At 36.9% G+C, this 23,809-nt stretch overlaps 1 protein-coding gene across 1 annotated transcript; it reads right to left on the bottom strand.

The window, feature by feature from the left end:
* Window positions 1-736: 736 nt before the first annotated feature.
* DNAJC10 (DnaJ heat shock protein family (Hsp40) member C10) lies at window positions 737-22,907 on the bottom strand. Its single transcript, XM_069860985.1, has 22 exons — window positions 22,586-22,907; window positions 20,372-20,537; window positions 19,917-19,967; window positions 18,439-18,521; window positions 18,119-18,250; window positions 17,166-17,259; window positions 16,869-16,946; window positions 15,595-15,638; window positions 15,114-15,251; window positions 13,916-14,005; window positions 13,070-13,183; window positions 12,507-12,621; window positions 10,626-10,753; window positions 10,259-10,375; window positions 9,404-9,505; window positions 8,234-8,389; window positions 6,617-6,750; window positions 5,092-5,145; window positions 4,577-4,724; window positions 4,004-4,123; window positions 2,733-2,849; window positions 737-2,153 (listed from the first exon to the last, which is right to left on the bottom strand). Exons 1-22 carry the CDS (start codon window positions 22,784-22,786, stop codon window positions 2,142-2,144), a joined length of 2,394 nt encoding a protein of 797 aa, XP_069717086.1. The 5' UTR covers window positions 22,787-22,907; the 3' UTR covers window positions 737-2,141.
* Window positions 22,908-23,809: the final 902 nt, after the last annotated feature.

The following is a 23,809-nucleotide window of genomic DNA, read 5'->3' on the forward strand; positions in this document are numbered from 1 at the left end:
CACTGATACTTAATTAAGGTACACAAGATGTGTTGGCTTGTGAGGGATATATGCTAAATGCTAACAGAGAGAGCTCAAGTGCTATTAGTCAGGAAACACACTGAACATATATGTTCATTCAGGAAACACTTTTTATGCCCAACTAACTATAACTAATTTCCGTTGGCAGCTGGTAACAGATAGCGAAGTCTGTCAGAGCGTAGAAAATTAGCAGCAAACGGAGGAGTCTGTTTAATGTTTAGAGTAAGTACTTAGTATCACGTTGACGATTTACTTCTAGCTGTTTACCCTGGGGAGTGCTTGTGCCCTGCTTTGAGTTGAGATGTTGTGGCATTCAGTCAAAACCCCAGGTCATCAAACTTGTCCACCTTGGTGAACAGTCACACTAGAGACTAGAGAGTGGTGCTAGGAAAGGAGTGAGGAATAAGGCATAATAAACACTGTCTGCAGGTAGCTACGGGGATAAACAGAACAATCTTGGTCATGAAACTGATTTACTCTTGGGAGGCAGGGATTAAGGAATAGTGGAACAAACTGGACTATTTGTTCATGTAGTGTTTTGGATTAGTCTTCCATGTGGTTTATTGCTTAGATATGTGAATTTGAAGGTTTTTCTTTTAAAATATGAAAGGAAGTATTTAAGTATTTGTTTTGAACTACATGTGGCTGTAGGTGGGAATGGAAGCTACAGTTGACCTTATGTATGGAAGTCTCAAAATACCAAAATTTTATTTTTAGCTGTGACTGAGTTTGAAGTTTGATTTGTAGGTGGGAAGGTCATATTTTTTTAAAAAATGGATGTGCTACATTCTCTTCTTCCTCTGATTAATACACTGCAAAACCACAGAGTGAGAGGCAGCCCTGAACGTAGAATTTCTGAGTGTGTCTCCAAGTTAACAGAATCTCTTCCTTCTGTTTCTTGCTGCCTTCTTCATAAAATAAATTACTTGTAGATAACATATTTACAAGCTTGTAGTATTCGCACTACAGTGATGAGTCAACACAAATTAAGTTCATGAAGAGCAGGCAGGAAGGTCCGTCTGACATGTTCTCAGCAGCATTTTATTGAAAACATGAAACATTTTGATGTTGAACTCCTAAATGCAGACAGTGTTGTCTTGTCTTCTGTAATTTTTCTTGTCTATTGAGAAGCTATGAAAAATATTACTCTAAAGAGTGGGAATTCCATTAAGATGTATAAGGAGACCTTGCAACAATGTACAGTGTTCACTATTAAATTAAAAAAGGCACTTCCTATCCTGCTTGCCTAAAGTTTATATATAAACAAACAAAACACCCAAACCATGTCTCCAGAGAAAGGAAAAGTGGTAATACCAAAAGAGGTTAAATATGCCCACAGAATACATTCATATTTAAAAAGACAACAATAAAGTTGTGACCTAATAACTTAAGGAGATGCTTCTATGGTATAACTTAAATTTTGAAAGTCAATGAAACATTGAGTTTGAAGTTCTAGATTTTTTTCTTTTGATTATTTAAAAAGAAAATTAAAAACCGAAACCAAACAACAAAACTCTTCAAAGTTTTGTTCATACAGGCACCACCACCAGTGCCACAATACAGTAATCCAAGCAAGGACAGGAGTAATTCAATAAACCCATCCTGCTACCACTTCTTAATTTTATTTCCTAGCAGTTAGCCAATAATGTAACCCCAAAGCAGAATAATCAGGTAAAACTGTTTGTCTTTCAAATAGACAATCCCTCATTGTGTTTCTGCATTGCAGAGTGGTTTGAGTGCATATTCAGCCACAGGCTGAGTGCCACATTCAAAAAGCATTTGAAAAGAGACAGAAAAATATAAGGAACTAGTAAATGGGTAGGCAAAAGTGATACAGTCCGCATTTCTGGTCAACTCCCCTGTTTAACTAAGAAGAAAGTAGTTGGTCTATCAGAAGAGGGACATGCAGAATTCATTTTCAGAAACCTTGAATGCCTCCACTGAAACCAAAATGTTTTCATCTCCCTACAGTTTAAACCAGTCAAATATGCCTGTGAACGCAAACTAGTTTTCATCTCTTTTGTCTTGTCATAAATGTACTCAGCCTTATATTTTCCTCATGGTGTCTTCTATATTCACAGCTTCAGAATATTTTGAATCATATCTACCTCCAGTACCACTTAGAGTTCATCCTAGAGACAAGAAAATAAACAATTAAGTTGTTCTCAATATACAAATAAAAATTAACGTTATAGGGCTTTTTCTGCAATTTTATATTTCTCTGTGGTGCTCATTTTTCAACTGGACAAGTGTTTCTTAAATAGAATTCAGGGTTCTTAACAGCTGTGTGTTAATACCCTCCTTCAGAGTTAAAATGTCAATCTCAATCTTACACAAATTAGCCTCTGTAATTTGGTGCTTGCTTGCTAAATCTAGTCCAAGGATTACACTTAAGGACACACACGCATCTCAACCATCCATCTTCAACACAGCTGTCCTATAGAAAGATGTATACATATATATGTAAATTCTGCCAAGTCTTGCCATAACTGAGGTTGCAACTGCAGTATTCTTTGCCACGTCTGTGGACATGGAGAACTGAGTTTGAATAAGTAATAGTAACCAAAACAAGACTGGAATTAAAATGTACCTTGTTCCATTTGAAGATAAATATATCACTTAAAGTACAGATACTAATGTTCTTTTAAAGGGCTGTTCTTTACAATAGTACAAGTCTTTTTGAAATGGCCCCACAGTAAGTAAATTCTTACCTTATTTCTAGATTTTTTTCTTTTTCCTTTATTTTGAATTGCTTCTAATTTTTCATTCAAAATGTCAGCAATACCTTTTGCGTCTCTGTTGTCTATATATTCACCAAGAACATTTTTCTTAAAAAAAAATAAATTTGTAACATGTTACCCATGCTCTACGCTGAAAAATCTGCTTACTTTTAGGTAAAATTCAAGGGAAATGAGGGAGGAAGCCAATGGCTGTGGTACATTGATTAATCATTCATAAATATATTTGTCTCCATTAAAACAACGCTAATTGTCTTTATAGTAAGAATCACACTCAGGAGCTAGTTTTCAAATCTACAGAAATTTTGAACTACACAAGTTTTGTCTTGCTCCTTAAAGAAACCTGAAATAGTTATAATTTTCCTCACATTTATTCAGCTAAGTACTTCACAGGGACAGCCAGTGCAGTCTGCTACTTTATAATGTAGGTTCATGAAACCTGTCAGTGTGGGTCCCTACTTCTGAAACGTGAAAAGCCCTTACTCTTACCCACTGAAGTGTCTTATTGCATTTGATGGGATTGTGTGAGCAAGGATTTCTAGAACTTCCCACAGACACTCAGTTAAAAAAAAGGAAAGCACAATTAAAAGAATTGACTTAACTATCAGAATGCATCGAATACTTTCTCTGCAGCATTAATACATTTAAAAAGATGACTATAATATTCTTGAAATTCAGTGGTTTGCAAAAATAAAGGCAATTTCCTAGAACTCTCTCGATACTTATCAATTTTTCAGTTTATCACTACTATTGTGTTAGTAGGAAATACTGATCTTAGAGTTACACTGATAATTGAAATGGTTTGATAAGGTTTGAGACAGAACACAACTAAATACATTTAAAATATAATTTTGACTTAAAAACCATAATGAAGTGCTATGAGTACACTGAAAGAACATCTCTCCTTAGCCAAAATGATGTTGTCTACATTTCATTTAGAGAGAGATGCTGGATTTTGATAGGTGGTGGTGGAACAGGTAAAGGTTTAAAAACATTTTGTCACGAGACCCCTGCAAAATGAAACCCTGGTCATGCCCACATTTCAGTGACTGTTCCATTATTGTACCATTTCTTATTTTGCAATAACACATTGTTACTGTATCACTGTCCTACTATTTTAAATATTACTGAAATTGATTATTTCTGTATCTCCTGAATATCTAAATAATGCTCTTTAATCCCTCTTAAGTCTTAATGTGGAATGAAGTACATCTAGTAAGAGTAACACAAAGGCGACACTTTACCTTTGTTCCTTGGTAGGGGTAAAACTTAACAGTAGGGTAGGCTCGGATATCAGCAGTTTGACAGGTCTGAGCATACGCCTGACAGTCTACTTTTCCAGCTTTTACTTTTCCTTTAACAGTCTAAAAAGAAATGTTTATTAGAAACAAACTTCAAGTTTCCATGGGTGACTGTAAGCAAATATCTTACATAAGCCAATAGTGCAGCCAAAAGTAACTGAAAATGTTGCTCTGTCTTTTAAATACCTCAGAGCGGTTGCTTGCTTCTCAGAGCAGTAACCTACCATCAGAGGTCACTACATGTTCAGCAGAACACTTCTAATTGACTTCAGGGCAAAGTGCATCACAGTTGCAAAGCTCACCCCATCATAAGCTGAAACCTGCCTCAAAAGGTCTATTTGCCTCTGTGCAAGAGACAAGGCCCACGGGCAAGTGGCACCCAACAGTGCAGACTGTAAATGAGAAGGAGGATCACTGGGGATATGCGATTTTTGGATGACTGCTGAGAAATAAAAATACTGATCGTATTTTAACAGTTCCAAGTATAAAAACCCACTAATACAGTTAGAAACTTACCCTTGCAAGAATCTCAAATTCAGGAGCAAAACTCTGGCAAGGTCCACACCAAGGAGCATAAAAATCAATGACCCAGTGATCTTTCCCATTCAGAACTTTTTCTGTGAAACTCTGAGGAGTCAGGTCTACCGAAACTTGTGGTAAATATCTGTGGAAAGGAAGAACAGTCATAATCCATTTGAAACTTTAAGCATTCCCAAATTCCATTTAAGCATGAGAAAAACTTCTGAAATTAAGAGTTTAGTAGTTTGGAAATCTCTACTTCAAATTTTTACTAGCAGAGAATCACTTTTTAAAAATGGTAGACAACAAGGTTTTCAGAAAACAAGTGGACAGTAAGAAGCATGCTATTTCTGCACATCTTAAAAACTTGAGTTAAAAGATGTGGAAACTTTAACATCCTTAAGCAATACATAGACCTGTTTCTAATTCTCAATCGGCATTTAAATATCCATTTCTCTTAGTGAGTAAACTATGTAAGTGGCTTGCAAACAGAGTTTAATGCAGTAACTTACCCCAATGCCCAGCCCCTCAGTGAATACGAATCTCTGTGCCATCCATTGTAGCTACTTTAAAAAGATTAAAAAGAAAACAAAAATTCAGTTACACAGTAGTTTATTACATTTGAAAAACAACCCACTCTGTAGGATGGAGATTATGAAATAATGTGTGCATTTTAAGATATATTTCTACCTTGCTTTCAAATCTGAACAAATAAGTCTTGTTAACGCAATTCAAAGATACAGAACTAAGAACTAGAAGACGAAGAAAGAAAATTCTATGTCAAGAGAGTAAGAAACATTGTAGCACATAAGCTTCCATAGCTAGAGCTATTTTGAAGGAAGAATCTTTGGTAACAACTCCAGATAAAATTGCAGGTTCTAAGAAACTTAAGATTTAAATTGAAATATCTTCATATATTTTCTAACTGTTGTTCATTCATTGCAATAAAACAATTAAAAATTTCTCTCAATTTCACAGTAGAAAAGCCAGGTAAACTGGTTACAAGGATTTATTATTTGGACTTTCGAGACATTGCTTAGTTTTGAAATTCCAGTGACAGGTTAGAAAAAGAGATTATATTCAGGATTCATACCCACTAACTGACAATTTTATAACACACTATTTTTAAAGAGAGTTACCTGGTCAAAATCTGACTTGATAGCTTTTGGTGATATTTGTTTTAAAAGACAAATTTCCATATTTTTGCAGTAAATAACTGACTCATGATGAGGAATTTGGCACTTTACAGTCACCTTCATCAACTTTCTTGTTGAAAACAACTAGAAAAATTGTCTCCTTTTAAAAGAAATTTGACATAGAACTGAATAGAAGCAAGCAGTCCAATGATGAAAGCTACTGAACTCTATTACACACTATGATGAAGAGGCATTTATCTACCAGCATTTAAGAGAACTTTCCAATTTGTAAACTAATGAAGCAACACATCTGCTATTTCAGACAGTTGCCTATCTTAAAATAAGCATGTGCTTCCTGAAATCCCTGGATCTTCAAACAGTGCTGTGAAATGGAGGGGGCAGGCTGTCTGGTTTTGGCCAGATTCCACTTGCCATAGATTTTAAATTGTTTTATGATTAATGTTTTCACGCTAATGATACAATGAATGGATGAAAACAGAAAGCTTTTGCAATGGTGCTAACAGACTGCTGGCAGGGAGGATGATCAGATGGCTACATCGCTCTGTTCTCTGAAGATCCAATCAATTAAGACAAAAATACTGCTAGGCATATGTGACTTAAATAATCTACTTTAATAGGTGACTAAAATTAGAAAACTAGCAATTGATAAAGAATAAGAAGTAAAACTAAGTTTCCCGAGGCAGTGTCAGGAATTACTGAAATGAAATGGCAAAATAAAAAGGCACTGGTTTGAAATAGCAAGGTCAATAACGTCTACGTCAAGTTGTACAGTAACAGCCAATTTTAACAGCTGTGATGAAACTTCCCTGCACAAGAGAAGATGTATATTCATCTTCTTCCACATCATCCAGCATTTCCCAAATTGAAGTAAACTACTTACTAATATTGATGAGCTGTGTTTGATTTTTGAGGAAAGAGTCTTATTTCAGGATATCCCCGAACATTTTCTTGGTGGCAGAAAGAATAATATTTTTGACAATCCACGCTGCCTACACTGATTAATCCATTTAACATCTGAAAAAAGAAGAAAATCTACAATCAAATATGCTAATCAACAATAATACAATTTTAGTATCACTTCAGAATTTAAGTCTTACTCAGTTAGGGGGGGGAAACCCAACAAAACAAACCAATGCTATCACAAGGCTTTCTTCTTTCCTGTAAATGGTCACTGGTATCTAGCCCTGGTACGTTCTCATCATGCACATGTGTTGGCATAAGCTGCAAGGACAGGGCTCACGAGAGACCTCCCTTGACTCAAAGGTACATATGACTGGTTATTTAGTACAAGGGCTACCATATTACCACCTTTCAGACTGTTGCCTTAGTAATTATGACAGATCCTAGCACAGTGCAGATGTGCTATCACTTGCACAGTTGGTCTGTACTTCAAGCATGTTCTTTTTGTTTTAAAGGCCCAGACCACTTGGCATGAGCAGGGAAGTTGAGGATTACTGAACACATACTATAGAGCTAACCATACTTCACAGACTTTTGAGCAGAAAATAGAATCTGGGCTAAACTCCAAGTTTAGGCAAGTTCTAAATGTCATGGGCCTGTTTTCAAAGCCTTTGCAAATGAGAGATGACTTTAACAACCTTGGTAAAATGAAAATGCCTTCTCCAATCCCAGCAATTCCATACTGCAGTATGTGTAATTCAGCTAACTGGCAAGCAGCTTTACAGTGTACGGTATTTAACATTTATCCACTTTCACTGAAGAAAAGAGATCGCAAAAAAAAAATCTTCCTAATACAGCAAATAGTTAAGATGGATAAGACTGAATTCTTTTCCAGTCAAAAATTTCACTAAGATCCAAGCACTATCCTAAAGACAACTAATGATCATAAAGGATACTGAAAATAAAGTGGCCAATTATTTCAAGTGACAGGAGACAGGACGAGAGGGAATGGCCTCAAGCTCCGCCAGGGGAGATTTAGGCTGGACATTAAAAAAAATTTTCACAGGAAGGGTCATTGGGCAGGGGAACAGGCTGCCCAGGGAGGTGGTTGATTCACCTTCCCTGGAGGTGTTTAAGGCACGGGTGGACGAGGTGCTAAGGGGCATGGTTTAGTGTTTGATAGGAATGGTTGGACTCGATGATCCGGTGGGTCTCTTCCAACCTGGTTATTCTATGATTCTCATTTATGGATTTATTTTAACAAATGCAGAGCTGTTGTCTATATAGAGCACTAAGCTCAAGGAAAGTTAGTTACTCTGATAGTTCTTAGATCTTGGAAAACACACTTATATCAACAGGAACAACTGCATTACAGTATCAATGTCCTGAACCTTCAAAGAAAAAAAAAAGAAAAACAAAAAAAAGAAAAACTTTGTGTTTGAAACAATATAGAACTATCAGGTATTCCTCGCTTTGCCCACAATATTAATCTCTAGATTTTCTCAGTTGACAAATCTCTGTGACAGCAGATGTACCTTCTCAATAATTCCATGGAGCAGGACACAAAAGCAGAAAAAAATGTTTGAATGTCACTTACCCTGGCCATTTTTTTCCATTCTGGCATTAAAGCCTGACAAGGTCCGCACCATGGAGCATAGAAGTCAACCATCCAGGTCTCCTCTCGTTTTCTTCTCTGAACTAATTCAACAAATGTCTCTGGTGTTAGGGAGACCACTGATGGGTTCCTAAGATCCTAAAGTTAAGACAGTTTATAGACATTCACTTTACAATAATGTCATCCCATATCTAGTGCCATCACATCCAAACAGACTGTATCAAAATTCTGAGAAAGTCCCTTTTTTAGTGAAATTTGCTTGCTGTGGTAGGGAAGACTCCACACCACTGAAAGGTATAGAAGCATCAGAAGCCACCCCTTCAACCTAACAGCCCTTCTCAGCAAATCAGGCATACAGTTATCAATGACAGAAACGTTTTCTGCCTCTTCTCCATACAGTGGGGCAAAAGCCAAGAAATTCAGCTTTACCCAGCAAGAACAGGCATGAGACTCAGCCCTGCTATTTAGGCTTGCATGGAGAAGAATGCATATGCTGCTCTAGAGGCCTCTGAATATCAACTGAAAAAGACTGATCTCCACCTGCTCCTACGTGTGTGCTCTTAAACTCACCTTTTCCGTTCATTCTCTCTAGAGAATCAAAGAATGTAAAATAGCCTGTGGATCTAGCAGGGAGGGAACCTGAACGCTAGAGGGAAGACAGGTGCCAGAACTCTGACAGGAACAATGAATACCAGTGATTTGCAGTTCTGTGCATTAAGAAAGCTCAAGAAACAGCTGAGAAGCTTAGAGGGCAGCAAGTTAACTGACAAAAATCTGAACCTCCTCCTATGTTAAGGTGTGTACGTGAGGCATTTTCACCTTAATATTACAGCACTTCATACTTTTAATAATTTTATCCCCTGTATAAGATAGAAATCATTACATTACTTTGCAGACTGGAAGGGACCTTTAGTTACTTGCGAATGATCTCAAAAGAAATTACTTGACAGAGTAAGGAAATTAATGCATTAGGTGTCAAGCCCCAGACTAGCAGCTGCTGGATCACTTTTCTTGCCCTATTTTTTTTTCACTCTTTATCTTACTAGTCTAATTAATTAAAAAAAATAATCTTAGAAACCTCAAACTAAAAAACATGTTTGTGGATGAGCTGCATACACAGCACGCCTGCAACACGGATTATAATTTACATACCTCTATAAACTCCAAGATCTGCTCAGCAGAGTGATGTCCTTCATATTCATGAACATCGGACTGATTGAACACAACTGTTGTTGGATAAGCTCGAATGTTATGCTAACGAAACAGACAATAAGAAGTTGCAAGGCATTATTAGGTTTGTTTAACTGCCATCAGCATTAGTGTCTCACAGCTGCTAATCTATCCCGTTTGTACAGTGCAACTGCACAGACTTACATGCAGATGGGAGTTTGAAACCATTACAAATCAGTGCAGAAAAGGTGCCAATTGTATTCAGAGATGGCAGAGTTTGTTCTGAATTTAAAAACCAGCCAGAAGTTCTTTTGCCATGCTCCACAAATACAGGAATTAATCCATGAGCCTTCCGAGCCTTAACTTTAAAGCTATGCACAGCCTTCAGATGGAAGTGCTCATACTGCATATAAACAACTGTATTGTTTACTACTGAACACAGATGCTTCCACGATTCTTCAGTGTGTAAATGTATCTAAATAAAACTTTAAATAAAGTTTGTTCTCTTTTGCTTATTTTTCATGTGTTTAAGACATTCACGTTTTAAAGATAAACACAAACATTCTAACATAAAAAGCTATTATGAACAATAAAATATGCAGTTGCAGGAGAGTTGTCAAAAATGCATTTTTTTCTGGGATTCAGGAAAAGCACTCCTTGGAAAAAAAGTTATAATACAAGTGTCCTGTTTGGTTTACTACCCTTTAAGAAAGTAATTTTAAAGAACAAGCATTGTCAGCCCCCGTGCCCCCAGCTTGAAGAAAATAATATTATTTGAAAATGTTGTATTTTTTTTTTATTTTCTAGATTTGATTGTTAGTAGCTCCTGCAGCTTACCATGTTGCAAAGCCCTTCGTGGACAGTACAGTCTAGTGTTCCAAATTTAAGCTGACCATAAAGATGTTTTGATGCTTTTCTCAACTCTGGTAACAAAGCTCGACAAGGAGGACACCACTGGAAAACAAAATGCAAGTAAGTGCAGTTGGCTCTCAGGAGAACGTTTGTTGTGTGAGATGAATAATATGCGACTTTGACAACAGACTCCACTGAATGCAAACCCCACACATTCTAGGAACAAGTGCCACCAAGGAATGAGGAACTGCAATACCTTCTCGTGAGGCTGAAGGACACTTTCAGGATACTGCTAGTCTTTTGTCACATAACAGATTTCAGAATAGGGGAGATATAGATACCAGATATTTACCGGTGCAAAGAAATCCACAAGCCATGGTTCCTTTTCTTTGTCAGGAAAATTCTGGGGTCCCAGTGTCATAACATGCGAGTTGACACTTTCTTTGGCAAATGCAACAATGTCATATAAGATCTTCTTTCCTTCAAAGTACAATGTAGAAAGGAATTATTTTTCCCTCTGATAGATCTCATTAAAAAAAAAAGATCAAACTCAGTAACAGCAACAGGATTTCTCTAGTTCCCTTGACTGACTTTTAAACATGGCCTGCTTAAATAAATTGAACAGTAATTGTCTTCCTGAGAAAAGTTAAACTGTCCAAACCTACACAGTTCAGACATACTCTAGGGCATAGTGGATATTTGGCTAAATATTAATCCGGATATTTACCTAATATTAGCAAAATAAATAAAAGACAAAACATGCTTTTTACAAACAAAATGAATGGAGTTTTGTGACTGGACTACTGGCTGTTTCAGCATCTTACTAGTATTTGTTGGAATAAAAAAGTCACTATTCTAGAGACACTCGCCTTGCAAAGGTATGGATACAATACAGACTACAAGCAAAATAAATTATATTAATAAATCACAGCTTTTCAGACACAGTTGAAGCTCCTGCTGACACAGCTTTAGGGAATAAGGATCAAGTCTCTTCATACTCTTCATGTAGATAATTGTCAGCAGAAATGAGAGTTTGTGTCTTGAAATGAACTGAAAATAAGAATTTCAGGGTAATTAAATCTCAAGTCATAGCACAATGACTTATTAATATTTATTATTGCTCTTAGATTTTAAACCGTTGAAGCTTTTCAATAAAAAAGCCTGATTCATTCAAGTATTATATTGTTATAAATACTGGGGTGAGATCACAATTGGCAAACATTCTAGATGACATTTATTTTGTGACTATTATAGTAAACTAAACCATTCAGAAAAGAAAGCATGTATGCACTGTAGTCCAGTGTATTTCTCTTACACTATTTGCAAGCTATGCCATTATAAAAAAAGATCCAGGAGTGCTGTATGTACAAGACCCTTTCTTGGCTTCTCTGCAGCAGTGGAAATTACAGAGAGTAGATAAGGCTTTTCCCGGCAGCAAACATTAGGTGTACAGGATCATCTTTCTCCTTAGATATGGCTAATCTTTTCCAAGTCATAAAAACTTTTCTCCTTTCAGTACTGAGGTGCTCCTTACAGTACTGAGGTTCTGAGTTAATTCTAGCAATTTCTTTCTAATATTTCAGAGGCTGAAAAGAGAATCTCATCCTGCCTAATTGTCTTGTGCCACATTCTAGATGAAGCCACACCTATTGCTCCAAGCTACAGTTTTGCTTCAGGCTCTGTTCTTCAGTCAAGGCTTTTGAGTTCTTTCAGTGGTATGCAGTGACACTGTACCAAATTTCCTGGAAGGAAACTATTACTTCAGGAATGAAAGTGGTAAAAGCTTCAATATAGATTTTCTTGGATGAAGTCAACAAAACATGGAATTTATTTTAGAGCAGTGACACATGAAATCAAATCCAAGTTTATCAAGTTGTCAGCACTGTGTAACTAGCATGTTAGCCCTCTGTGAAGGGTGTGCCTTACAGCATTCTTTGGAAGCAGAAGCTGTCCTGATCAGCTTCAGAGATTTCATTTGTATGTAACTATGTAAATGTAAATGACGTTCAAATAGAAAGAATAGTAAAGACAAACACATCTCTTGGAATCTGATGACGGCTTCCCTGGGGGGGAGGGGAAGAAAAACCCAAAGGTAATTGTAACTTGTGCAAGGCTACAGTAAGGTCAGAGGAAAAAGCAAATATTAGAACTACAGATTCAATGCAGTTTGCCAAAACCAGAGAAATCTCAAAGTGATTATGTAACGATACAAAATTGCCAGTGTTTCCCTTACCATGATGAATTTCATAATCTCCAGTTCCTCTTCCTTTGAAGACTGCTAAAGAAGGCTGGTAGACATATAGTTTGTTGCAGACAGTTGGTGAGGAAAGACAGTCAAACTTGCCAACCTATTGAACAGACAGTATTTTTAAATACATACCTTTTAGAATATGGCAACCCAAACGTCTCTAGTACAAAGTTTGAATTTTTTTTCTTTTTATTAAGAAAATTTGAGATAATTCTAGGGTTTTCCAGTAATTAAAATACAATTTCACATACATCAATTTGATGATGTGTTAACTTTTAATTGTGAACTGAATGCAATCTGCAGCAACATTTTGCATGAGAGAGCAGATTTAGAAGACAATCTTCCCTAACAACTTTTTAATTATGTAAAGTATATGCGAAACTTCATTGCTTGCTTTAAATTTTACTACAGATCTACCATATGATAGTGGATTTCCTCCAGTACCAGACGCGGCTGGTAGTAGTTAACAGTTAATAATAATGAAAAACATACTGACTTGCTCTCTGAATATAAATGGCATTTAACATCGGATGAGTGAGCAGTCTTACCTGAATATGTTCACCTTTAAGTAAAAATTTAAGTTTCTTAAATTCCTGTATGTTTGATTTATCTTTCTCGCCAAACTGGAAGAAAATCAGCCATCGGTGGTGAGCCAGATGGTCCTTTAAATGAAGAGGGGGAGGAAACCAACACAAACAATATCATTCCCAACTTTTACCGACTTGTAAATTCCTTTTATGTTCTATAAAGGCAAACGCCCAATTACTCATCTGATCTGAGTGACCTCCTCCACTCACATTTTTTCATATAGTCCTTCCACTAAACTTCATTTTATTGCATCTTAGTGGGAAAGAGGAATAAGTCTGAAAACAAGCTGGCTACATGCTACCCCCTATACTTTTTGTTTCCACATGTGTTTCCCATCATAGATCAAGCTGCTATCTGCTACTCTTAAGTGTGAAAAGAGATTTAATCTTTTTTTTTCTCCTCCAAGACATGAGTAACTTTTGTGTCTTCTCAGTTCACATAATTTATCATGGATTAACAAATATTTTTTCTTTCTTACATAACTGATAAAATACATTTAAAATAAAATTATCTACCATTTAGCTATAACTATAAAGTTATGATTGCAGAGTGACTTACAATGGCAATATCTGTGGTTTTCTTTTTTTCCTATTAAATATATTCTACCCCTTACTTTTGCTCTATTGCTAAACAATAAAAGAAAAACAGCACTTAATTTTATCTACAGAGGGGAAAAAAATGCAATTCTCAGCTAAATAATTATTAGGTTGATACAACAACAGGATTCAAAAAAATGAGAAAACTAATGATAAAATACATAAAAATAAATTATCTAAAGGAATATGAAAATATTTTTTAAAATTTACCTCTAATGATGCTGCAGAGATAATTTCAAAGTCTGGCAGGTGCTGCATTACTTCCTGATATATTTCTCTGGCATCCAAGGAGCTCAGAAACTAGAAAGGAAAGTTTACTGTACTTATTGTGAGGAATTACAAACAAAGACTTCATTATTGAAGATTAATACTCAAAGTGTCAGGAAAATCATTCCTATTTGTTCCTTTCTATTAACCGAAGAGTACAGTTGATGATGTTATTTGATCAACATTTTTCATATATAGCTTCACAAATATCAGATTCAGACCTCTGCATTTTAGCTTGCTTTGTCACGGTTTTAAACTCAAGATTTTTTTTTTTTTGTCAAAACAGGTGCTCTAAGTCTCAAATTTGAATTTCAAACCAAATTTTCCAATCAAATTTACAAGATTTCCAGTCTAGTTTTCCAGCCTTCCTTAACTGCACGGCACAGATATTTAAGTTTCAGTATTTTCTTTAGATTTACGAAGTAATATGAATCAGTAACTTAGAGTTGGTAAGTAACAAGGCTTAAAGTAGGTAGGCTACAAATTTAATTTCCTCCTTTTAAAGATACAGATAACGATAATGACAATAAAGAAACAAACTGTGCTTCAAACTGAGAAATGTCTCCCACCAGTTAAGGAAGTTAAAACTGCTTTACAAATGTAGGAGGAGCTTACAATATCAGAACACAGTTGAACAGCATAATCTGTACCAACAGACAACATAGAAGCACTTTTATCACAGAAGTCAGTAAAACATTCAGAGCAGCATTTCTCAAACGTGATAGCTGGGACGTAATCCTCCTGGAATAAAAACTCGGGGCACATGGCAAATCCCTCAAGCTTGCTCAGCACAGCTGCTTAGCAGCTTCAGAACTAGCTTGAGCCTGTCACAGAGCATGTTCCACCCCTGGATTCCCAGTGCTGCTTGGAAGGCTCATGGGGAGGCAGAGCTAGAGGCTGCTGCTACTGCAGCGTGCTCCGTTCACTCCCCCAGCACATCAGCAAACTAGGCAACACCTCCAGGGCCTTAGAAGCCAAGAGGGATGTAAACTCCTAAGAGGGCATACAAGATTAGAAGAAGAGAGAAAAAGAACATCTTTTCAGTTTTACATAAACAACATGGAAATTATTTATACGTTCCTTTGTCATCATCATCACCTTATTTTATCTAAATACAAACCAGTTGAAAAATAACTCGTACCAAAACACCTCCTTTCTCTTTGTTATTTATGGTGGCTCCAGGTGGAAAGTATGCTGTAGTACTAGAGGAGATATCTAAATTATCACAAAGCTCACCCTGGGTCCCACAGTCCATCCAGCCTACATTAACAAGACCTTCCTGTAATAAAAAGAAAAAAAAAAACCAACAAAACACAAACCCAAAGAAAAGTATTTTTTAATTTCAGGTTCAGAAAACACCAATGCAAGTAATTAAATACCACACTTAAAAAATGGAAGGAAAGCACTAATTCATTAGCTAATATTAATTCGTATTTCTTTAAAAGTGTAACGTTATTCCAATGGCTACTAATTCAAAATATTTCACTCTTCTGAATGTTAGTGGATGAAATCTTGGTTTCACTAAACTCAGCGAGACTTTTGACTACAGGTTGGTGCTTTCACTTCTGTTATTTTGTTTTAAATATAACAGTTAATGCTTTCAAAAACGAAACACTGCTTACCAGCATGCCAGCTAGCTTAAGGCGCGTTTGGTAACCCAAGCAATCTGCAAAACAAAAGTAGTTTATTTACAAACAAAGCTTCAAATTCTTAATGTACTAAACCTCCTCTTGTTTAGAATTGCCCCTTTCCTCCCTACAAAGGTAACCATTTCAAAAGCCATGCTTCCTGGCTATTCATTCTGCATCTCAGTGACTTGAAGTTGTAACATCTACTAACTAGCACTTGAAGGTTGTCTGCTTTAGGTCAAAAATAACATGAATAACATTCTCTCCCTTTATCAACACAGAACTGTCGTTTTAAAAATTTTAATATTTTATCTGAGGTACCTTCAAAATTCCTTTTCAATAAATGTTTAAAAGACACTAAGAGGTATCTACATACTGTCTTGCAATGAGATTTCAATTGAAATATCAATTTTCTGTGATTCAAGTAATAACTCACTATAATAAATACACCATACACTCCAATTACCCACCCAGGTTTGAATGGTTACCTTCTGATGCAGACTTTTTTTCAGAAATAAACAGATGCATCAACCTCACTTTAACTGGACCAAAGTTGGAAACTTAATAAAAAAAGGACTGCAATTTGAAACCAAGCTATATACAAATGTAAATCCCATAGCTCTGGTTATTTCATTCACAGAGCCAAGGTCTCTTCATAAGCCTGAGAAATCTTTATTTGCCAAAGGTGTAGAGCATTTACTTAGCCTGACCAACTAACCAAGGCAACTTTCTCATATACCATATCCAATACCGATCCCAAGAACGTCAGTGACAAACAACTACAAAAAATAATGCAAATCTAAACCGTCATGACACCAATGGTAACAGCCAATTACTCTGTCCAAACCTAACTTAAGAGAAAATATTCAGCCAATTTTAGAGTATTGGTAACTTAGAGGGGAGATACATACTTTCTTCTGTTGGCTATCATGGCAAGCTGGCATGCACCTATGCCATAGATGTCATTTGAGCTTGAGCTGGAAACTGAAGTCAGAGGCCTTTTCTTCTAGTCCCCTTCCTGAGCGGTTATACTTGAGTGCTGCTTTAATTACACACATGTCATTACAGATGCACAACAGCATAATCTTTTTATTAATGTCCCTTTTGTCAGACTGCCTCTAAAACAGAGCTTTAATGACCCACAGTCCAAATACTGTGATTATCTAAGATGGTTTACAACTTTTTATTAGAAGCAAAACGGATTATGTCACTATCAACAAAAGTACTTTTTCTGTTTGCCTTATTTAAAAAGTATTTAACACACCTACCCCCACGCTCAGCACAGAAGGTGATCAGCCAACCAACGCCAGAAGCAAATGAAGTTTCAATGGCATTAACAAAGTTTCCTAAGAGGGAAACAATTTGCATTACTTTGTGACTAGCTAAATGTGACTATGAAACAAGGTTTTGTATTAATATTAGCAAATTACAGTAAGCTATTTTAAATCTCAAAAATACTACTTAGCAATACTGTTATTTTCAGTTGTACACATAATTTCTGCTGTATCTTATATTGTAAAAGAAATTTCAAGAAAAACACCCCAAGCAAAACAAGTGAACATTACCTGCCCATAACTCAGTGACTGTGCTTGTAACATACTGCATGGCAAAGTTCTTTAAGCTCTCTTTTGACCTGTCTCCATAATACTTCACTGGTTGCTGCAGAAGACAAAGATAAAAATTTATAAAGTTAAAAAAAGAAAAAAGCCCCACAAGCCTACCGTATTTTATAACAATACTTATGCACCTGTGGAGACTACCCTTGCCCTAAGCCTTAGCTTTAGCTGTTCTCTCCCTCCCATATTGTAATGTTTAGAATTTGACTTTTATTTAAGTTTTTGCAATAGGATTTCAAAGTACAGCAACACAAGAATAGTTTAGTCTTAGAAACACCAACTCCACAAGACTATATTCCTATTTATATAAAAATTGCTTGCACCAGTCCACTTAGTGTAGGCATTATCTCTGCATTCAACCTCTCAAATCTTATCACTGTCAAAATATACCCAGCTGTTCAAGTGCAATTTGTACACCAGCCCTAGCACCACCACTTAACACAGTTATAAATCGTGACATACACAATGCAGTTAGCATGGAGGAAATCTTGTGGAAAGAATTTCCAAGGTTCTTTAGGTACATGGTCACACTCTTTAGACTTAAAACGACAGACTATTCTTTGTGTTTGAAAAGCCCATTACAACAGCATAAGAGAAACCATTCAAGGAGACTTGTTACTTTGCCACAACACCACTGCCAACAGCGTCTTCCCAAATCAGACACAGTATGTTGCATAGTGAAATGATCAAAAAAAGCACTGTATAAACCACAGATCTATTTTAAACTTAAAACTTTCTAAATTAACTTAACCAAGGTGAAGGAAGAAAAAAGTAATTTTTTAAAATAAGTAATATATTAAAAAGGAAGATCTTGCTCTGAAGATCTATGATCGAACAAGTGTTAAAGAAATACTCTTCCAGATTTCAGTCTACCTAAAAATGCTTGAACTTTTACCACTCACCATTCCAGTTTTGAAAATGTACAGACTGGGATAACTGTTTATTCCTTTAATTCGGCAAAGCATTCTATTATCTCCACAGTTGACAGCTCCAATGCGTATTACTCCATCCATCTCCTTCGCAAACTCCCTCCACTAGAAGAAAAAAGGAAGAGTAAAAAAGATTTTCCTATGAAGATACTATGCAAAAATCAGCACGTTTTATTCCAGGCATCAGGAATTTTTGTCTTTGGTTGCAGCTTCAGTTTAAAAACCCACTTCATTAATTTTTAAGCTGTTTAAAACCAATGCATTTTTGGAGTTCATTTGCTTGTTATACATACCGTTGGTGCTAAATCATGGCAGTGGGAGCATCGAGGAGAATAAAAATTCACAAACCACAGTTCTCCAGAGTTAACAGCAGCATCTAGATGAAGAGGGAAAAAACCTAAGTAATGGACATCTACAATGCAATTATATCTAGAAGGTACATTTTTACTATATTTTTCCCCCCAAGGTGAATCGCATACTTGTATGTCACAGATAGTAACGCTATCGCAGACAGGAGAAAGACTGCACCCCACTTGCACATACTTGCTGTTGTAAGCGAGTGTTCAAAAATTGTATTTCAGAGGATATCAGCACCCTGATTTTCAACATCTATTCTATTAGTTATAATAAATTTACTCTCTACAGATTAACATAGGTGAAACACGTGACAGTGTGAGCCTGATTACTTTAAAAACAAAATACAACTCCTAAAAGATTTTTACCCATTACAGCTTTCCTTTCCCTTATATCACTTTATGCATTTCTGAGGTTCCACCAGACAACCTTTTTATGTAGAATCCCTGCCTAACAGGGGAAAATGCAATTTAAATCTGAGTTAATATAATTACTAGAAACAACGAGAGAAATATAATTAAATACCCTTGCTTATAAAAGAAACATCAGCAATAAAATATACCCACACAGTGGTTATCACCTTGACTTACACGGCGTTCAGTCTCTCCATTTTTGGACATAACTTTTATAGTTAATTTTTTAAGTTATATTTGTCTAAATTAAAATATCCTCACAAATGAGCCAACTAAGGAATATGTAGATTCTGCAAATCAAATAACCCAAGCAAGACCAGCTTCTCATAGAGAGCATCATGAGGTTCTGGTATCGGAACATTTTACAGAACTGGTTCACCATGTAGTTCCCTTTATAAAGGATACTGTAAACAAAATGTAGGTAAAAAAATGACAGAAAATCTAACTTTTTTTCCCCCTCTAGTCCCTTTTAAAATTATAAGTAAGATGTAAATGACTAAAAGAAAAAAATGGATTAGAACCCCACTGAAAGCATTCTTTCCAGACCACGTTTTACTTAGCTGTTTTTTTAGTATCTGCTATCACCTTCTGGTCTTGAACCTCTTGTGCAAGGCACAATTTACTGGATTTCACAGAAAAAAAACCTCCAGAAATATAATCGAGAAGTTCAATGAAGTGCATTTTTAGACAAGAGACCAAAAAAATAGTGCTGATAAATTAGAAGAAGCAAAATTTTTAAATAAAATAATTTCCTCTTACAGTTCTCGCAAAACATCTTTCAAACTTCATGTAAACTCTTTACTGATATTGCTCTGTTTGCTAACTAGCATTTCCCAGGAAGTGTCAAGGGTGTGGTTTTATTTGTTTTTCTTATATGAAGATGATTTTCTGACAGTTTTATCTAGATTTCTAACAGAAGTCTATAGTTATACAGCTCAGAATATAAAAATTGTTACTTTGCATTGCCATGTTGTCAAAAAGATAGCTATTTATTTAAAACTTACCAAATTCCCCTCTATCCAATGTTATAATTTCAGGATCGTCATCATAAATACCTATTAAAAAAAAAGTTTTTTATTTTACCATCTTTAAATGAAGAAATGAACTGCCATCTGTTTAAAAGAATATTGATGAAATATTAACACTGGAATATAAGTGAAAATCAGAGAAGCTTTGCACTTTAAAAAAAAAGTTAACTGACTAATAAAAAGATAAGCAGCCGGGCCAAAAGACTAGGTAAACAGATAATCACATTTTTTAAATTATCTTTTATTAGGCAGTTAATACGGTAAATAAAAGACTGGGTCAACAGAGAGAAAATGACAGCTACAGTAGAACAACAGAGCAGACAAATCTGAAGAGGATACATCAGAAATGGATTAAAAGATCTGATATAGAGCTAAATATTGCATTTCCTTGTGACTGTTTTAAGCAAACTACAAAGATCATCAAAACTTACCAAAATCATAGCGATAATAGTGCCAGCTTTCGTAACGACCTCCTTGCTGCTGATCTTCAAGACCTTTTTCTCCATATTTATCATACTTCTTCCGTAGATCTTCATCTTTAAGCACTTCATAGGCTCTATTTATTTTCAAGAAATTTTCGTGTGCATTTGGATCATTCTATTCAAGGAAAACTATTATTAGTAAGTAATTAATAAACTATACTGTACATGTAATACTGACAAAATAAATTTTGGAAATATTTTTTATATCTCTACTAAAGTTGTCAGTTGTGACAGAAGCAGACATTACATAGTGATCTCCAAACACATTACAGTAAAGCTTTCCTTTCCTGAAGCCAGATGCACCTTCTGCTCATTTCTTCATCCTCAATAAGTACAACAAAATACAAAGCAAACTGGTAGGAGGCTGTAATATTCTACAGTGGTTCCTCTTCTTTCAACTCTTTCTTCAATGGAAGAAAAAAAACCCCTAAGAATAAAGACTTACCATCTCCTCTATAATCTTTTCTACGACTCCAAAACCTCCACTCATCCAGTGTGAAAATCTCTGCTATAAAGACAGAATTATCTCTTCTGATCTTACAGTGTAAATGGATACCCACTTTTTAACTCAAATAGCACTCTGGTTCTAGATAGCCTCAGAATTAGAATGGTGAAAAATCTGCAGATGTATTTTGAACTACAGTTTGGGCTGCTGCAGTACAACGGTACTGAGCAAATCCCACCCCTCTGACTTCTGTTTTGTTTCATTCAACAGAAACTTCTCAAAGATTCTTGACTTATTTACCTAGATATACATGAAATGAATTACCATTGTGGAATTTGTGTAATGGCCTTCATCTTTTAAATATCATCTGTAATGTTGAAAATAACCTATTTAAAAATCTCTAGCAGTGTTTTGGTTGTATTTGCATACATGGAAAATACAGAATCTGACCCAAAATGTTATTATTCTGAATGTATCAACACAGGGAAAACAAAGTTCTCAGTTAATAGCTTCAAGGTGGCATTCTTAACTTTGTGGAGAATTGGCTTTCTCTTTGTAAAACACAAGTGCCTCAGAAGCTTCAGCGCACTCTGTGCAGGTGCACCCTGAGCTCATATGGAACATCACTGTCTTCTGGTGCGCTGTGCAGGTGCAGTTGCACATAAAGATCCAAACCCTCGTATTTCCTGTGAATTTCTGATTATTTAAGGAAATAAAAAATTATTTCAGGAGCAGCTGAGAGAGCTGGGGTTGTTTAGCCTGGAGAAGAGGAGGCTGAGGGGAGACCTCATTGCTCTCTATAACTACCTGAAAGGAGGTTGTAGAGAGGAGGGTGCTGGCCTCTTCTCCCAAGTGACAGGGGACAGGACAAGAGGGAATGGCCTCAAGCTCCGCCAGGGGCGACTTAGACTGGACATCAGGAAAAAATTCTTCACAGAAAGGGTCATTGGGCACTGGCAGAGGCTGCCCAGGGAGGTGGTTGATTCACCTTCCCTGGAGGTGTTTAAGGCACGGGTGGACGAGGTGCTAAGGGGCATGGTTTAGTGTTTGATAGGAATGGTTGGACTCGATGATCCAGTGGGTCTTTTCCAACCTGGTTATTCTATGATTCTATGAAATCTTGAAGAAAAACTGATGACATATAAATCTAAAAGTGATTTATTTGTACTTTGGAAAATACGGTAGCACAGACCAAGCCTTTCCCAGTCTTCTCTCTCTAGTTATTCTGGAGGTCCTTACTACCCTCTGTCATTATGCCCTGGTAGTCCCAGACTTGCTGCTTTGTCCTATTCAATGCTTGGAGACTGATGTCTCAGTACAGGCTGGTGTCTACTGTTTTGTTGAGACTTTCTGTCAGCAAAACAGTAAATTCCCCCAAACTAAATGGAAAGAGACAAATTCCATCAGTTTACCAACAAAATAATATGGTACAGAGGTAAGCTTTCCTCTATTTACAAAAAGATAACTGAGAATCAAATGATCTTTACTGTGACTACAGGAATTTAACAAGCCCCAAATTCAACACAACCCTGTATGACCAGTCTATCCCTTCTGTAGATTTCCTCCACAGAAAATCTGAGCTGAAGCATCTTATCAGGTGGCTTTACTACTTCACAAGAATGGAGAATCATTTTAGATAAACTGAAGAAAACACTTTCTGTGTAAGCACTAATATCCGTTAAACTCATCAACTCGGACCTGTAAATAATATAACTTACCTGATTTTTATCAGGGTGTAACTTTAATGCCAGTTTTTTGAATGCTTGTCGAATCTCTCTACTACTTGCTTCTTTGGATACTCCAAGTAAACTATAGTAATCCTGATCAGTGCACACAATATCAATGAGACATACTAAAACTAGCAATAAAGACCTTTTGGAATATCTAGTATAATCTCCTTTGGATAGGAAGAACTCCATTATGAAGCCTTTGTAAAGTTTACAGGTTCTGATTTGAGCAGGCTTTGGAAGAACGTCCCATAAATCTGCAGGGATTCAGAGACGCAGCCCTATGTAGGATGGAACTCTTGAAAATTCTGGTGGTCCTACTCCATGTCACAAGTTATAATCTGTAAGAAGAGGGAGAAAAAAGCAATTAAGTACATTTTCCTACATATTCAATAAATACACATTCGTAAAGACCTCTTTTGCCAGTTTATGCAGGCTGCACATGATGTTTTGTGATGGTCAAACACCTCCTTTCTGAACACCACACACCATGACGGGTGGACGAGGTGCTGAGGGGCACGGTTTAGTATTTATTACGAATGGTTGGACTCGATGATCCGGTGGGTCTTTTCCAACCTGGTGATTCTATGATCTCTTGATGATGTGCCTTGTGGAAGAATTAATTGTGCGAAGCTTTACCAAATGACACTAAATACCAGCCACTCGCATTGCATTAGTTCAGTACCACTCACTTCTCCTCCATCGCCGACAGGGGCAGGAGCGCTGAGCCGGCAGCTGGCGGAGAACACCGGGGCTGGAGGAGCCCAGGGGACCCGCAGGGAGAGGGATGCCCGGGGGGAGGAGGGGAGTGATGCCCTAGGACTTGGGGGGGAGAGAGGGAGGGGATGCCCTAGGACTGGGGGGAGAGAGGGAGGGGATGCCCTAGGACTGGGGGGAGAGAGAGAGGGGATGCCCTAGGACTGGGGGGAGAGAGGGAGGGGATGCCCTAGGACTGGGGGGAGGGAGGGAGGGGATGCCCTAGGATTGGGGGGAGGGAGGGAGGGGATGCCCTAGGATTGGGGAGAGGGAGGGAGGGGATGCCCTAGGACTGGGGGGAGGGAGGGAGGGGATGCCCTAGGACTGGGGGGAGGGAGGGAGGGGATGCCCTAGGACTGGGGGGAGGGAGGGAGGGGATGCCCTAGGACTGGGGGGAGAGAGGGAGGGGATGCCCTAGGACTGGGGGGAGAGAGGGATGCCCTGGAAGGAGAGATGAGA

The sequence above is a fragment of the Phaenicophaeus curvirostris genome, chromosome 7 (genome assembly GCF_032191515.1).
Source record: "Phaenicophaeus curvirostris isolate KB17595 chromosome 7, BPBGC_Pcur_1.0, whole genome shotgun sequence".
Classification (NCBI taxonomy): Eukaryota; Metazoa; Chordata; class Aves; order Cuculiformes; family Cuculidae; genus Phaenicophaeus; species Phaenicophaeus curvirostris.